The sequence below is a fragment of the Aplidium turbinatum genome, chromosome 11 (genome assembly GCF_918807975.1).
Source record: "Aplidium turbinatum chromosome 11, kaAplTurb1.1, whole genome shotgun sequence".
Classification (NCBI taxonomy): domain Eukaryota; kingdom Metazoa; phylum Chordata; class Ascidiacea; order Aplousobranchia; family Polyclinidae; genus Aplidium; species Aplidium turbinatum.
Genome location: NC_137482.1, coordinates 7,346,776 through 7,365,159, shown reverse-complemented (window position 1 = coordinate 7,365,159; position 18,384 = coordinate 7,346,776). Strand labels below are relative to the sequence as shown.

Below are 18,384 nucleotides of genomic sequence, written 5' to 3'. Positions count from 1 at the left end.
AACCACTGGAATACCTTCAAGTCGCTCATGCGAACAGCAAATCTGCTGAAACAGTACAGCAGCTCAGAAAACTTATGTCACAGGCAAGTTTCTCACAAACAAAATTCCGCTATAACATTGATTTATTACAGCTGAATCATTGCCTGAAGATAAAAGAACCATTAGTAGGTGATTCTCCTCTCAACTGCTAGCAATGTACAGCAAAAGACGACTCCCGCTGTCAAACCAAGAAAAGTCTGTCGGAAATAGCCGACATCCGAGGAATTGGCACGGAAAAAAACTGTCGGCTATAGCCGACATCCGAAGGGAAGTGGCTAGGCTACATTGAAAAACTTTGTGGCCATGACCTAACGCTTTCTTGGTCAATCTTTAAAAATTATCACTAAACATAGGGCCCACGAATCGACTTCGAGGGTCCTCAGAATTGTGTTTACACGGCCCTGATAGCCTACTTACAGGCCTAGTAAGCTACAAAGTTTAATAAGCAGTTGCCAAAATGTTCTGGGGACAAAGCTCCCCAGTTACCCCCTTTTTCAGAGTCTTAATATTTACATTGTTCATTTCGCTCGGAATTTTCTCGTCGTTGAAATTTTGATAACCATCTCAACTTATTTTTTTCTGGATTAGCTAGTGCTCATTGCTCGCCCCTTTTAGCCTACATTTCAGCAGCCTATAGTTTACAAATTAGAGAACAGGAAAGAAACTTACCGTATTATTTGCCCACTTTGCGCTATTTTTTAGTAGCGATAGCCGCGCTACATTTTTGTTAGAGTAGTGGCTGAAGTAGCAACACTACTTTTTCCAATGCAGCGGATATGCGCTACATTTGTTTTAGTTGCAATTACTCTATTTTCCAGTTTAAATTAGAAAAGTAAACGTTTTCAAAGGTTTTTGATGGCAACACTGGAGCATAAAATATGTCACGTAGGTTTTCGACGATTCCACAACGACGTTAAAATGATAAAAGGGAATGCTGTAGGCCTACTAAAACTTGATATCACTTCTTTTCAAAATTTTATCTTAAAAAGGCAGAACTTGATTAGAGCTTTCCATTATCAACTCAACAGTAGCGCTCGCTACTTTTGACTGGTAGGTGGTAGCGCCACTTTTTTGGCATATTGTAGCAAATGCCCACCTCTGATTGGTAATTAATTGACATTGACCTTTTGTAACCAGAGCCGTTGAGAGAATATTTTGGGCCCAAGACGTACCAATATTCTCGGGTCTCAAATCACGACACTTCGCACTATGTCCAATCGACTATGTCCAAAGAATACGCGGTGGTATCTTTTATTTCCGGGCCCTAAATCATCCCCGGTTCGGGTCGAAAAGTACTCAGTAAACCCCTTGTCAACACTGCGGCTATTAGGCAAATATAACGGCAACGACAACCTGCATTCATAAGCTGATTACGTAATGTATTCATGAAATAATTATAAGGATTGCTCATTTCATTTATCCCAGTGTGCTTCTGCTAGTGCAAGAAGTATATCAGATTTTTCAGCATTGTCTTCAGCGTCCCACATATCCTGGTAATGTTGAAACATAGCTGAATGTGTTTTTGTGGAAACATTAGGGTCATTCTTTTTCATTCTGTTGCCTTTATTTTTTTCTATCCAACATTCCACAGCATCTATCAAAAATTGAATGAATTCTGCAATAGTAACTATGCTTATTCCAAGCCACAAGCCAAGGAGACCACCGACGTCACCTGCGTGAAATAAAACGTGTAGTAGTTAGCTTAAAGAGCCTGTGTGATAGTGGCAGAGAAGCTAGACCATAATCTAGAAGTTTAAAGCTGTAAAAATAGAGGTGGTGAGGCGCTGGCTTTCCAAACCTGGTTAGACTATCAGATAAGCTGCCTGATAAACACCGCTCCATTTTATGGCCGTGGTGTAGCCTAATAAATTAGGTCAGAAAAGGCTAAGTAATTGATGAAACAACAGCGGTCCGACTCTCGTCTGTGCTAATAGCTCAGTAGCCAATAATTAAAAGAAAAACCTTCTTTTTTATTCCCCGAAGCTTAGAATTAAATATGAGGTCCCTTTACTTTTACCAGGTAAGCTTATGACGCTTTGAGCAGATTTAGGTAACTTACATTTCTTGCCTATATCGTAAAATACACGCAATTTTTTAACTGTCGTTAACCTGCGGTATTAACACCAAGCAGTAATAAAACCACTAGACTTTTTTCTTACTCATTAAGCTGACTTCAGATACAGATTTCCTTTCAGTCAGACTTGTGTAGCTTAACTTATCGTAAAATATGTCTAACATCACGTGATCTTTTCCAAAGCGTTGTAGCATGTCAAATGAATGGTCGATCTCAGATAAATTATTTATACCTGAATAAAAATTGTAAAAGCAAGGTTATTGAAAAAAGTTTAAATTTTGAGTGCTCAAAACAAGCTGTTGTGTTTGCGAAAGCCTAGCAAACTGATTGCAGTCTAAGCAGATAGGTGGGAAACGATTAGCCTAATTATGGGAATCTTTATCCTCGGACTAAAAAACTTTTGAGAGCTTAATCCTGGTAGTTTCACATAGGCTAGCTGTAAGAGTGTAGGCTATGAGTGTAAATACTAAATTGGCTTTGAAGCACTGACGCAAGACTAGTTACGGAGATTGACAAAGTGAAGTTTCCGTTTGTTGTTGAAGTGTTGTCTGTAAGTTACTCCGTTCACTAGTCATGAAGTTCCGCTGAATGGAAAACTGTAGTTGAACAGCATTGCTAAAGCGCACACACCGAGAGTCGAATCAGCGTCGCTTGATCTTGAAGTTTCTTTGTTCAAAAAAGCGTTTCACCAAAATCTGACCGGACATTCTGAAAAATGTTTAACTCAAGAATCGGTTATTGACCCGAAAGTATTTTTTGGCAAAATCATTAAGTTACAGAAAACTTTAGTTGCAAACACGATAACTTACTCAAATCATTAGGGATTGATCATAAATATTACATGACGCCATTGTCTAGCCCAGGAGCGGGCAACTTCTCTAGTCGGCGGGCCTGATATGGGAAAATGAAGTAGCCTACTTGGCGGGTCGGATTCATGAATCGCAGAACGGTTTGCTACGCTTAGCAATGTTGTATGCGACAACAAAGCTGTTATGAGTAGCAGTTTTAGCTTTTACAAATAGGCTACATTCTGCTGCTTTTAAGTCTTCTGTCCAGTTCTGTTGCTCTTCTTTGCCATTCCGTTGCTGATAAAGTACTGCCATAGCCTGCATGTTTTGTCGCATAATGGCTACAAATGCTGTGCTCTTTAAACACTTTCATTGCAAAGCAAACATAGCCTACTGCTTTCTTGCCGACTTAAGTGAAAAAGTACTTCAGCATCCAAAATTCGAGAAACTCTTTTTCAACTTTACGTTTCTTGGCAAAATCCATGGGAAAATATTTATTGTAAATTTAAATTCAAATTTTAACTGAAAACAAAGAATCTAAAAACATAAAGAACTAAAAAATAACCAACAATCACTATTATTTGTATACGTTCCACGTTTAATTATTACACTAATCAGCCAAATTTCAGTTTGATCTATTTTTCCGGCTTGAAGCAAGGCTTGAGACTGAAGGAGATTCTTACAAGGGACAAAGAAAAAAGATGGAAGGGCCTGTTTATGACGGAACATAACATGCTTGTCACTTGGCTAAAACCAAAATCAAAGAACTAAAGAATAACTAAAAGTCACTATTATTTGACATAGTAAGCAAGTAGTGGGGGATTGCGGCAGAATGTGGCCGATGGCCACATTATCATGTAAAGACTGGAAACTATCTGAGGGCCGCTCAAAATCCTGTCGCGGGCCGGGTCCGGCCCGAGGGCCGTATGTTGCCCGCCCCTGCTTTAAGGGGAACCTATGCCTACCGATTCCCCAGGACTCTAGCATTTCGTCTCTCCCCTGAGATGCCAAATTATATGATTTTTCTTTTTGTAGTCTTCAGCGAAAAATGAAGGTTCGAACATGGTTCTCCCAAGATTTCATGAGATGTTTGCATAACCTTGTTTGTTTTTATAAGTAAGCCTACTCTATCCCTATTTAGCATTTGAAGCAAACTGACAGTTTTTCCGAATAAAAATATTATGACTTTACAAGAACAGTAGCTGTGAGCAGGGAATGGGATGGGATGAAAGGCAGATTTCTGGATGGAAGATGGAAAATTTCAAGAATCGAAGATTTGGATGATGGAATGGAAGACAGTCTTCCATCATTCCACTATAGGGATGGGAAAAGTAGGAGATTGCTCATTCATAAATAAGGTGATCAACTGGAGGGTCATAGTATTATTACAAAATCGGGTGCAACTGTAGCTTTTGGGTTACCGCTATACCGTACGTCACACATTCAGGTGCAGCGTATCATGCGTAGCTTTGTGAGCTGCCCAATGTCCGTGTGCATACAAAGTGTATAGGCTATTTCCAAAATAAATGTATGGAAATACATGATTTATCATGTTTATTTTATATTATTCAAGTCATGCAGAAACGTCGTCATCCTTTCTGCATGACTTGAATAATTGAATATTCAAGTCATTACGACTGTTCCGCAATTCTCTCCCAAGGCGGTCGCCCTGTCGCTTTTATGTCCCGCACCCTCAGTAACTGCGAACAGAAGTATCCGGCTATCGAAAAAGAAGCTACAGCAATCATTGAAGCCGTTCGAAAATGGGCCCATTTTTTAAAGGGTCGCACCTTTTCACTTGTCACCGATCAGCAATCGATCTCGTATATGTTTGATAGACGCAACCGCGGGAAGATCAAAAATAACAAAATTTTGTTGTGGCGTCTAGAGCTAAGCCAGTTTCATTACGAAATCCGTCACAAGCCCGGAAAAGAAAACATAGCCCCTGATGCACTATCAAGAGTGTCTGCAACTCTGAGCCCCGGAAAAGACTTGCTTTCTTTACATGAATCACTTGGACATCCAGGATATGTTAGATTGTATCACTTTATTCGATCCCGCAACTTGCCGTACACCAGCGAAGAGACTAAAGCAATCTGCAACCAATGCTAAACTTGTGCTGAACTCAAACCACGTTTTTACAAACCACCAAGAGGAACTCTTATCAAAGCTACGCACCCATGGGAACGACTATCTGTTGATTTCAAGGGTCCTGTTAAAGGTTTGAAGCCCTACCTGTTAGTGATTGTAGATGAATATAGTCGCTACCCATTTGTGTTTCCATGCAAAAGAATGTCTTCCGAGTCCGTCATTGATTGTTTAACTAACTTATTTTGCCTGTTTGGTTTCCCTGCTTACATCCACAGCGATCGAGGAACTGCTTTCACTAGCCGAGAGATCAAAGATTTTCTTTCTACGCGTGGAATAGCTACTAGTTGCTCCTCACCTTACCATCCTCAAGGAAATGGACAGTGCGAAAGGACAAACCAAACGGTATGGAAAACAATAAAACTTCTTTTGAGAACGCATCATGTTCTGGAGGACGATTGGGAGAAAGTCCTTCCACAGGCTTTGCATTCTATTAGGTCATTGCTATGTATCGCGACTAATCAAACACCCCACGAGAGGTTATTCTCATTTGCACGACGAGCCATGTATGGCATGGCAATGCCTTCGTGGCTTTTGGACTCCGGTAAAACAGTTTTATTGCGACGCTTTGTGCGTAATAAAGGTGAACCTGTCTGTGATCCAGTAATATTACTCAATGCGAATCCTACTTATGCTCGTGTACGATATCAAAGTGGAAGAGAGGCGACTGTTTCGACCTCGGATTTGGCACCCTCTCCTCAAACTGAAGTTGATGCAGAAGAACGCCTTTCTACAACGACGGATCTTGCCTTAAATGTGCCGGAAGAACCTGAAATCCATAACATACTAAAAAACGATTATAACACGCCGTCAACAGACGCTCCTTCGAATTTAACTACTGACGTTCGCGAAGGCAGTAGGCCTACTTGTGATATTACAAACCCGATCACATCAACTAATGAAGGGTTTACCGACAACAGTACACCTATCTTGAGACGTTCTACGAGAATTCGAAAGTCACCAGAAAGATATGGCTTCTGAGTCAACATCTTGTCTGGTCCTTTTCGAAATTTATTTGGCTGGGGAGAATGTGGTGTAGCGCGTGTCGTCACGCACCACATCTCTCTTGCCGACAGCGCAGTGTGGGTTTGCCGATTGCCTGACTTGGCTTCTCTTGGTTTCTTTCGTGTTGGTTCATTCTCTAGTTTTCAGTTAACAGTGTAGCAGTGCAATCGACAGTTTAAGTAGAGTGTTGTTTTAGTTTGTCATTTAATACTTTCTGTTAACATTCTTTAAAGCTAGTTTTCAATTGCAGGATATTCACGTTTTAAGTTTATTAAAGCCTACTTTACTGAAATGAGTTTGTTGGTTTCAATGTAGGTCATGTCAATAATGCATCAGCAGACTTCAAGCTACAGTGGTGACGATAGGTAGCCTAACACTGATGCAGTAAGGTTCTGCTGATGTTCTAGCACCCAACATTTCAAGTAAAATATAGCATTTCACTTGATGAGAATGATTTCATGTAAAACCAAAGAAAACTTTGTGCAGTTCTGTCAATTTTTAAGTGTCACAATGACTCTCCAACTGTCCATATCACAAGAAAAATCAGTAAAGTGAGTCGTACCGACATTCCACTGCCCCTACATTCCACACCAAGTCCAAGCATAATGAACTTTTCAACACGTATCAAAATACACACAAGCTGTAAGAGGAATAAAAGGTTCCGTTTCAGCTGAAATCCTTCGGCTTTTTGTTCGTATTGACCCAACGATTTGCCCGAAAGGTTGTTCGAAAACGAGAAGGCAACAACATTCACACTTCGTGACGGAAAAACCTAGAACATCACACAACTAAGGCGAAAGAGAAAATTGAATTGAGTCCTGTCTTTGTCATGAGTTACCAAGGGGGGTGGGGGGGACTTATATACCAGTCCCAGGTATACAAGTCCCCCCCCCCCCCTTTGGTAACTCATGACAAAGACAGGAATCAATTCAATTTTCTCTTTCGCCTCAGTTATGTGATGTTCTAGGCGTTACCCTTCGTGACAAGGCCCTATAAGATAGTTTCACTTCAGTTCAGACATTCAAACATAAGGTTAAGCTTACATAAGGTTAAGTATGCGAAACTACCAGAAATGACCTATTAAGGCTTTATCATTCTGAGGATAAAAATTCAAAATCAAACCATTTAAATTCATAGAAAAACTTGCGGTAGGTAGTGGTATATAAAGAGAAAAACTTTTGCTCTTTACTTGAAATTAATATTTGCATTTGAATTTCAAACAAACAGGATTTTCAGTTATAGACCAGGATGGATATATATCTCTTTTCAGCACAAATTTGCAGGCAATAAGTATACGAAATGGGATTAAGGTTGGTAAAAGTGATTTATTTTATTATTAATAACAACTTTCTGATTAAACTCACGATGAGTTTAATTAATTCGGTGTCATATATCGGTTTTGAGGGTTGCACAAATTAGGTTGCAATAAAAATGTATTCCACACTGTTCTGACTAATTGTGCTCACATTTTCTTCACAACAATTTTACTAACTTTTTTCGCCCAAAATTCAAACTATATGACTTTCGAGGGTTAACATACACAAAAATAGGTTGCAACAAAATTTATCTCACACTGTTTTGACTAATTTTCTTTTGCAACAATAACTGGCTAAGTTTTTTTGCCTAAAGATTATAATATAACAATTTCGAGGGTTACACAACTAAATTAGCCTACACACAACAAATATGTATTCTGTGCTGTGCTGATTGAGGCCAAATTTTTTTGAATGTTCAGTTTAAGCATTTTAATGCTTAATTCCCGTTTGAAATTTTCATTTAGTAGGCCTTTATAAGTGAAAATCAATCTATTACATTTGGTAAGTCGCACGCATGATGCAGATCTACTGTTGTATATCATACCGGAACTTACTAGGTCGGTCTACAGACAATTTTCGCTATCTAATTGTTAATCAAATGCAATTCCATTGTTTTTGATAAAATCAAACTGCAATTACAGGCCAACAAAAAACAAAAAAAATCGTAAAGGCACGACATGTGAGAGTTGTTTAGGGTATTTCGAGGCCCCTGATTCTAAAAATGCACTTGCTTTTTTCGAATTGGCTCTAGTTTTTGAGATACAGAAAAAATATTTTTTTCGTAATTTTGAGCCCCTATAGATTTAACGTTTATTACATAGACAAAACGGAAAGTAATCGCAGGCACATTTCTGAGTTGCATAAACATTATTTGGAACCAATCACGTTGATTACAACCCAAACAAACAGCTATTTAACGTTAATTCTCCTAGTTCAAAATACGATGTGAAGCAAGCCTGAGAATACAAGATGTAGAAACTTGCGTTTTGCGTTATTATATTTGTTGACTTCAACAGTATCACTTATCAGACTTACTAAGTAAGCTACTAAGTACAACCAAAATGCATACATTGTTTTGCTTAACAAACTAGACAAATAAGCAAAACAAAGCTATCGGTGAACAAACGCAACTCTATATTATGGTAAGCGCACTGAACAACACCCCATTAAGGTACGAAGGCCATTTACTGTACATAATTCCAGAATACAAAGTTATGTTCTTCAGTAAAGTGGCTGCTTAGAATTTTATCCTTGTTACAGAAGAAGTAATCTTGGCTTCGGAGTAAAGAATGCCACGTTGATCGAGATGAGGAGCCAAAATTCCAGCTGCCACTTTTGATAACTAACTACAGTAGCCTAGGTGGTAGAAATGGTTTTGAGAAAAAAGCTTGACCTTGCTCCAAATCATTACTGAAGGTATTAAGGTTACTCTCGGTCATGCCTGTTTTCTTGTTGTTTCAAGCAAATCACCACTTGAAACAAGAGAGGGCAAAGAAAAACAGAAATGGCAACGTCCACACAATGGCCGCCTTGCATACTCTATGTCAGCATGATGTCTCAACTTTCTTTGTGACGACTTCATTCGAACATGTTCACCGTACAGATGTATCAATTGTCATAGTGATTCCACGGCTCTCTTTAAGCCATGGCACCCTAAATTTCTTTTTAGCCTGGAGCCCAGAATCGGGTTTGAGTGGAATGGTTGCATGCTTTAGGAGGAACCCATGCCTACCGATTCAGAGGCGGAAGCAATAACCACTGAGACATCGAGTCGGTAATAAGCTGGTAGCCTCTTTTAATGAAATAATTCAGACTGAAGCGGTTTTCCTTTGTCATATATTCAGGGCCGTTGACAGGATTTCTCGGTCCCGGTACCACTTTAATATCGTGCCCCCTTCATCGACAATGTGATGAATATGAAGGTTGTGTACAAACTTTTATTGATGCGCTGTTAAAATGAGGATGACACATGCCATTCAAAGTAAAAAATTAAGAGGAATATCATTTGCATATATATTATTATATTCTCAAAGGCAGGGTTGGAAGTCGTTAGTCAAAAAGCAATGACTATTTCACTATTCGATAGTACCCAAAAAAGCAATGATTTTCCGCTATCGATACTTAAAAAAAAGCAATGAATAGCAATTACTAAAAATTGACTGGCCAAAACACACGCAACAAAAATTACGAAAACTCGAAAAAAACAAGCCCAAACTTGCGGGAAAACCGCAAGGTTGGCAACACTGTTAACGACTCTCACTGGTATGGTTTTTCTGAACTGTGTTGCTGCAAAATTTTCCTTAATCCTTTGAAGTTCGAAAATCGGAAGGGGATAAGGTCGGATAATAATTCGAAAACTAAATCTCGTAAATTCGTTTTAACGATGAAGTAAGTGAACAACAAAACATGATTCAGCAGTTCTCCTAAATATCGATTAGTGAAAAACGAATAATGATTTCGTTGCTTGCGTAAAAAAGCAGTGAATAACGCGCATTTGATATTTATTTTTAAAAGCAATTGGTCTAAGTATTCGATATTCAGAAAGCAACGAATAACGCTATCGAATAGTGACAACTAGTCGTTACTTCCAACCCTGCTCAAAGGCATTAATATTTTTCTACATGTCACTATGCGCTTATCACAATCTTGGCGCTTCTGGTAGCCTGTATTGCAGTAGCTTGCTCTTGTTTGTAGTGTCAGTCTTGTCAGATGTAGAGCTTTTTGTTATTCTGTCCTCGATCAAACCCGATATGCCAAAAGAATGGTCGTTTAACCCTATTATCCCTAGGTTCTGAGTTCCACCGAATCCCCAGGTGGTGCTGATTCAGCACCCAGTTTAAGCGCTTATAACTCTTTTATTACGAGTCTCATCATTACCATCTTTTGACTACAGATAGAAAATTTATCTGGGGTTATGAAAATTGTAAAATTGTCATTCAATTGCTTAAAATACTCTTGATTCAAAGCAATACACATTACACAAGCAGTACTTTTTTTACCACATTTAAAATAAAGAAACACTGCAATCAAGAAAAAATGTTCGTTTTTTCTCACTCTCCGCGTCATCAGCGTGTGCGGTTTCCATTCTCTCGAGAGATTGAAGGCTGACAAATGATTTTAAGATTTTTCTGTCTGCGGTTTTTCTTGCCGACGTATTTGTCAGCGCTCAATGTAGCTGTTCATTTTAAAGGATTTTAACGTCCGAAGACGTTAGTTTGATTTTGAATAACGCAATAGTAGAATTGCTTTTCTTGAAAAGGTTTCACTGTTGTCTTTCAGGATAGTCAGAAACAATTCAAGCTGTTTCGTCTATAGCCTATGGTTCACACAATTTTGTATTGTTGAGAAGTATCTTATTCTGTGCGAGTCAAACGAATCTTCACGACACTCTGGACACCTTTTTTTTATAAAAACGTCTTGCAGTTTGTTCCACTCACCAGAATGAAAATATTTGTTTTTGATTTATTCTATGGTGTTGTCAAGTTTTGTTTCACATAGTAAAAGAAACTGTATTGAGTAGGACCGTTTGTCACAAAGTAGATTGTAATAGCAAAAAACAGTTGAATTTTTTGCAGCATCACGGAAGTTAAAAAAAATGCACGAATAAACCTCAAATAAGTTTTGAAGTCCATGCCGACTTGCCTAGCACTACCCGGCAAGAAAAATTTGTGCATTTTGCATTGATTCAATGTCTGTAGACTTTTTTCTCAGTACTAAAAATACATCGTTTTAGTAGCTGGGTAAATCCTCATAAAAACGGCAACGTCACTGCAACTACATCGATTTCATAGTCCAGCCACAATTATTTATTCAGTCAAAAATAAGATCAGAAAATTATTAAATTTTGTATTGCAATGCAGCACAAGCAGTTTATAATATTGTGCATTTACAATTTTCTATTGTATGCCTGTTTTACTTTGCATTGCAACAAACCCAATGACGACTAAATAAAATCCTGCTTGAGACTCGCGGCAGATTGAACATAGCGACTTTGGCATAGCGCCTGCATTGCGAAGTCCACGCAGAAGTTATTTTCCAATGCAGAGCTAACTGTCATCAAATTGTGGTGATATTTAGGAGGTGGAAATATGAAAAGCACATGGATAACTCTGTACTGCAGTCGGGTATAATGTGTTGCCAAAAAGCAAACCTTGTCATTGTTTTGGTTTTGTTTCACTTTTCTTTAGTTAATAAAATATAGGAAAACTTTTCCCGGTTCTCTATACTCCTAATTTCAGTCGGAATCCCTTTTCGAGTAGCCTTTATAGTTCCGGCTGATGTTATGCAGCTATGCTTCGCTCTAAAAGCCACTCGGCTAAATGTTGCGTCCCTGTAAATCCATGTTTTCTGCCCGTGGAAAATACATTTTGAAGCCAAAGCGAGCTGGGCTTAGCGATAAACATTTTGATATGCTGTTGTTTCTGAAAGGAAATTGATGTTGTGCCTCTTCGCTCATTTTAGATACCGGTATAAAAGTATTGACAGGGCCTTCTGCTTATAAGTACGGAGTGTCCTTGGTTGGCATGTCGTTTTTTCAATTTTTTATTTTTTATATTTGGTAGGCGGACGTTTTGGGCTTGGATTATGGATTTTTAGAAGCATTATAGTATGTGGACAGCTAGCAGAGGGGTTGCTGTTTTGTAGTTAGGCAACAGCTACGAACAAAGTATCGCCTTGCCTTTATCATGTATTTTTCAACTTGTACTTCATGCAAAGAAGAGTAGTTGTAGGTCAGTAGGCTACACATCTATTTCTTTGAAAAGTAACTGTAACAAGTTACTTTTAAAAAAACGGTAACTGTAACTAGTTACTTTTTGAGCGAAGTAACTGTAACTCAATTACTTTGAAAGTAACTAGTGCCCACCACTGGAAGTTATGCTTCGCTCTAAAAGCCACTCGGCTGACATCACCTATGTATACAGTCTATTTTCTAAAGTAGGTTATAGCGTAGTTATCTAAATCTTTAGGTACTCTATTGGTCTGTGATCTTTAGAAAGTTAAAGGCATAAAAGATGTTAGAAACTGTTGCCCACATTCGATAAATGGATTCATAATTATCAAAATAACTTAATGAGACCCTGATTGTGACTTAAAAAAAAAATTATTTACATGAACATGAAAGACCAGCCACCAAATTAATCCATTTTAGCTTTGATTCAACGTCTGCAATGTCTGTCTGGGCGCTGCTTAGGAAAAAGAGGGTAGCTTCATTCCTAAATCCTAATGGATATAGGCGTCAGCCCTCCGCGATTTACAAGAAGGTATCTACGCTCACTTCAAATGCTTCCTTCTCAGCACTTATGTAAAAGTTGTCGCCTTTTCGTTGACATAAATGTTTAATCAGTGGGAGAAAGGTTTAAAAATATTGAGAAAGGGTTAAAAATATTTGGAAGATTTTACTGTGATGAATTTTATAGCCGGTGCATTATGACGGCAACAAATTATGATTTTCTTTGAGTTACCTAAAGCAGGTGATCGATGCAAAAAAATAATAATAACAAGCACGTAGGCTACACAGCAAAGAGTGATCAATGTTCTGATCTAATACTTCGAAAACCGTACGTTATTAGAGTAAATACTCGTTTTTTTCTAGGTATCGCAGAGCGAACAAATTCGCTCTCATAACGTTGATTCATTGTCTACAAACGCAAACAAAAGAAATTGCGGACTTGGTAGATTGACCGAATCAGCATTTGCGTTGAAACGATGAAACTCTCATCAAGCACTTTCATGAAAAATTGAGATCTGTCCAGAAAATGTGAATACATTTTGCAAGTGGCCTTTGAACATTTAGGCGACTGGAGAAAATTTAAGTTTGCAGTGATATGACGTTTTTGAATGAAAGCTCTTTGTATTGTCATCGCCACTTCCCAGTTTTGAAGGTAAAATAGATAAATGTGTACAGTTTTGTTGTTAGAAAAGGAATTCATAGATTGCGTTTGAAGATCAAGGAATTGTGAGGTCATAAGTTACAACTGCTATGAATCTCACAGCAAACAAAAAGATTTTTTATTTAGCAAATTGACTAAAGATCAGCGTTGCGTTCAAACGATGAAATTAGTAGCAAGTGTTTTGATAAAAAAATTGAAATCTACCAAGAAAATTTACTTTGGTTTTTCACGCCGCTTCTAAACATTTCCTGGGGATGTTACGTTTACTGCAGCAATATAATGTTATTGGATGAAAGGTTTGTGTATGAAGTAAAATCCTGCGTCAGCACAAATCTTTGATTGACAACGCTAAAGCAGAAACCACCAACCAGAAAATGAGTCATACATTTTTGCGGTTTTGTTTTCAGACAGTTCTCGGCCAGCGCGACGCTCCATATGAGCAATAAAAAAACACATAGTCTTCTCCGAAAAGAGCAATTTAGCAAAATTTCACCAATTGCATTTCAAAATGCATATGTTTGCATGAAAAGTATAAGACATTGGAGGCCCAAATTTACACACAATAAAATTCGATGATATTTAGGAAAAGTCAAAAAAATCTGGATGCATGGAGCCAGTAGTTAAGCCGCGACAGCACATTTGAAGTGCTTGGTGCTGATTCAGCACCACCTGGGCAATATAGGGTTAACAAATCTTGCGCCATCTTGAATTTTTCCGAACCGCAAAACGTACTATCTCTAGCTAACGGTTGCTTTTTTGAACTGTTACTTATCACATAGCGCTAGAGTATTACTTCCAGATTTCTTTGATGTTTCACTGGTCATTCTACAGTAAGTTCACCAGAAGAGAATTTACAGCAAAGTTAGTGCAAATGGTCAGAAAGTTTTCAATTTGATTTGGGAAAGGTTTTTGGGTCTAGGTCAAACATTTGCTGATTGCTGAAATCTGAAAAGGTTTTTGTCTAATTTTTAGTGCAGAAATAGGGATAGCAATCTTCTTACCTGTGCCATTTCATTTTTTTAGTATAAACAAACATTAGCCTGTTTATTTTGAAATTTGTGTTTCGATTATTTCACTAACTATTCGTGGTTAGGGAAATCACTATATTAGACTAAACTAAATTCTTATTTTTAGTGTTTGGTGGCTGAAATGACTATTTTATCAACAGAGAGCTGAAGGGGGGGGGGCGGTACTTTATCGTCTTACGGTTGAAGTGGCTGTTTTAACATCTGATGGCAATTACTTTACATCTGATTGCATTAAGATCTTGATAATGTTTGAAGTCTCGGGGAATCTTTTAAATCCGGGCCAGAATCCAAAAGTACCACCTAGACCCCCCTGTCAACACTCCTGCATACATTTGTCACAGTTACAGTAAAATATATCTGGATTATTAGGACAGCATCCTCCTTGTCAAAGGCATATTTTATTAGCCATTAGACCAGAAAAAAACTTCTTGCAGTAAAGGCTTGGCCTTAGCAAAAGCTTAGAATAAAATCCATTTCAGTAGGCCTACCTTTTAAATATAAAGCTGCATTCATAAACACATGGGCATTTTTTATTGTGATGTAGTGATTCACAACCGTTTTCATCGAATATTCATGTCTAAATCACAGTTTATTTCAACCCTTGCTTGCGTTTTGAACTATCGTGCAATATTAACCAATCGAATTATACAAGTGCAATTATGATATCATAATTGTAAACAGGGCTGAAAATAAGTAATTTGCTAATTGAAAGCTTTTGAGTAATGATTTCAAAGATATCTTCATTGTCAAACATCTCAAAAACTAAAGCCAGTTCGAAAAAACAAAGTGCATTTTCGGAATCAGGGGTCTTGAAGTACTATAAAATGACTCTTACCTTTTGTGCCAAAATTTTCTTGTTGGCCTGTGAATTATTGTTAAACATAAATATAGAGACATTTGTTACGGACAATCGTTCCCCAAATCAAACGTCACATAAAACCGTTATGGTCTACTAAACCTGGTGTCTTACGTCATGGAAATTGTTAAAAAATGAGCAGAAATTGCAACATACTTCGTAAGACCTGTAAAACATTGCACGGTGTCTTTGAACACCTGTGGGGAATTGCTTCACAATTTTTATCACTGTTACGTCACAGAAGCTGCTTACGTGCATTTGAAATACCTCAAGTCAGTTTCGTCATTTTAGAATCGTCGTTGGAAGGTTGGTCAAATGTTAAAACTGTTTTGCTTGGTGCTTACCAACTAGACGAAATTTCCGTCTTTTATCCTAGTAATTTTTATTGTGGTGACAAGTTTTAGTGGCGTACCGCGTTGCGTCCCAATTTCGACAGCCTGTGGCTACTTTTTCTTGAAATACAATTCGTGAAAAGACGTTTTCAGAAGAGTATTTTTTCGGTGTCATTGCATATAGACGAAAGGATCCGGGAATTTTATGTTACAACTTTCCCACGAAGATATTATGGTTTTCCGCTGTGACTAACATTTCATTTTTGTAATTGAAACGTGTAATTAATTACATTTGGAAGTAGCCTGATTGTGATTTGAAAACTTAAGACCAATGTAATTGTAATGAAATTAAACTGAAACTATGTAATTGATATAACTCTGCTAAACACCAAGTTTCAAAGTTACCCCAAAACTATACCACAGATACACTTTAGGGCTACAAGAATCTACAATTGTTCTAACTTCTAACACCAGACGTTACACAACCTTTAGAAAAATACTGCTGTTAAATTTTTAGTTTACAGTTAGTCACAAAGTTTTCAAATAAAAGAAAATCTCAGGATGGAAGATGGAAAAACGTCATCCATTCCACTCCATCCCATACCCTGGCTTTGAGACTGAGCAAACGTAGGTCAACTTTTTGTGTGTACTACAAGAGCATACTTTGAAGTGCCACTTTTATTTAAAACACTAGTTTGATGAAACACCATAAAGACCTATCAGCAGCAGATTTAACCTAAAACGTGCATAACTGCACCTGTTTCGTGATTCCATGCTCTACAACTGTAGAACTTAGGAAAGCCACTCAGTACAACAATAAACATTTCTGCCATTACTAATTAGGCAAGTGAACTATTTTAGAATGATAGTTTTCCGTATAAGGTGTTCATGTACATACTTTCATTGCGATATGAATGAGTTAACAAGAACTCTGAAACTTCAATACTAGGAAAAGAAGAGGTCTTTCCCACCTCAAAAGTCGTCATGTCACATGGTGTGGGACAGTTACAAGTTTCTGGGGTGTTTTTGTGTGGAAACTCCTCTGCAAAAACAAAAAAAACACTTTTTAATATTGACACTGTAGTTTAGCGCGTTTCCATTAACTTATCTTGAGACTTGTCCACAGAGATAAACAATAAAACACGTTTAAAATGCGCTTATTGGCGACAAAATTGACGTCACTAGGCTACCATGTTTTTGACGCAAAATAAAAGCAGCGATAGACTGTTACCGTATAGGTACTTAGGCCTACATGTGGTTTTTCAACCACTTGCACCTGCATGTTGTTTTTAAAACTGCTTATTTCAAGCACTTTATTCTCAGCCAACAAACCACTTCCTCAATCATAGATTCAAAATCTGCACTCTGCAGCCATTGAATTCATGCAAAAACGAAGTGATTTATTGGCTGAATCATTGATTTGAACACGTTAGTTCAACAATGTTAGGTCATACCAACTTTTTGTTGCATTAAGACTAAATATTTTTTCTTCGTACTGCTTCTGGTTGGATGCATACAGCCTACGCTTATTGTTAGACACAAACCCAACAAAGAAAGTATGCTAGCGCAGCAATGAAGAAGTAGGCTGCTGTGGATACATGTTGATTTCCACAGGCTACTTTCATAACTTCAAAAGCAGCTTTTGTTCAATGACATTGCTAGAAAACATTAAAACTATTTCGATTTAGTTGCTTCTTTCTGTTTTAAATGTCCATGACAAACTTTCACTACTTGTCATAAAGTAACAGATTCTTTTGCATGTGATAAACAACAAGAAATGTAATTGAAGAAATAGTGAAATCACCTTCGGCTTTACCGGAACAATTGAAAATATTCAAAGCATCACACTCTTCAACTTGAAAATATTTATCCCAAAATGGTTTGCATCCGCATTTGTTTACAATGTAGTGCACGCTGCAAAGTGTATATATACGGTCAATAAGCTTTTCAAAAAAAGTTTGCTATCGAATTTGTGATTAACCAATGTTTTGCCATGGGTAGGCCTACGTTCAAATTTTTCTGAACTCCACGCATGTAAACTATTTTATTAAGCCACACTTAAATGACAGCATTTGTTTAGAAAAGTGCTTAAAGTAGCAAAAAATCTAAGTAGGAAACATTGACGTATTTTATACCAAAGCCTAAATCATAAAATTAGATATCCATATCATTCGTCAAACAACGTTTGTGTTGGTTTAAGTTTTGGTTAAAGTACGTAGCCTACTTCTAATAATACTAAGTAGGCCTTCCCAGACAGCAAATCAGTCATGTTTTACTTTGATTCAACGTCTGCAGCCCATGAATCAATATAAAAATGACTGGTTTGTTAGCTGGTTTGGTCAACTGAATCTGGTGGTCTACCTAGCAGATACCGTTTGCAATGAAATGTAGTGTACCACGAGTGTGCTTAGCCAATTCCCATTTGCAGCAGTCCATTCAGGGTATTTCAAAATAAACGTCACAGCATGCACTGAATCCTATCATAAGCTTTGCGGTATCGACTAAGTCACGTGTATGGCAGATTTAAAATCTATCTACAAGATCATAGCTTACTATGGTTTCAAAAGAAATGATAGGCTGAACAAAAATACACGTTTATTAAAGAAAGCAATCAGAGTCGCCACAAATAGAAAGGATTTACAAAACATACGCGCATTCTTCCATGCAAGAGGCAACAGAGTAATACTCATGATGCAACAATTTCTTTTCTTCTTGTTCGCACTTTCCCCATGGTTTGATCAACAAATGTCTCTGAAACGCACAGCATTAAACTCTTAGTGCGCAATGCAGTAGGCTACAACACCAACAGATTTAGTTTGACAGGTTTGTTTAATGATGGTGTAACAAAGTGTAGATTTTTTTCTAATTTACAAAAATTCTCAAGCCGTAACTAAATGTAGGTTTGAT

The 18,384-nt window shown here is 37.7% G+C and overlaps 2 protein-coding genes across 4 annotated transcripts in view; one reads left to right on the top strand and one right to left on the bottom strand.

The window, feature by feature from the left end:
- Positions 1–1,350: 1,350 nt before the first annotated feature.
- The window catches only part of LOC145779554 (bile acid-sensitive ion channel-like), a 39,924-nt gene continuing 22,890 nt past the window's right edge, over positions 1,351–18,384 (bottom strand). For 2 of the 3 annotated variants that reach the window (XM_082591168.1, XM_082591169.1), the window contains exons 8-12: positions 18,128–18,228; positions 17,282–17,391; positions 16,376–16,519; positions 2,199–2,345; positions 1,351–1,711 (exon numbers count right to left, since the gene is read on the bottom strand). In XM_082591168.1, the coding sequence (XP_082447294.1) occupies positions 1,452–1,711; positions 2,199–2,345; positions 16,376–16,519; positions 17,282–17,391; positions 18,128–18,228 (762 nt within the window). In that variant the 3' untranslated portion in view covers positions 1,351–1,451. Of the gene's footprint in view, positions 1,712–2,198; positions 2,346–16,375; positions 16,520–17,281; positions 17,392–18,127; positions 18,229–18,384 lie in introns of those variants that run through there. The other variant, XM_082591170.1, reaches the window with a different exon arrangement.
- Positions 5,194–6,030, top strand: LOC145779624 (uncharacterized). The gene has a single exon (XM_082591262.1). The coding sequence runs from the start codon at positions 5,194–5,196 to the stop codon at positions 6,028–6,030; it is 837 nt and encodes a 278-aa protein (XP_082447388.1).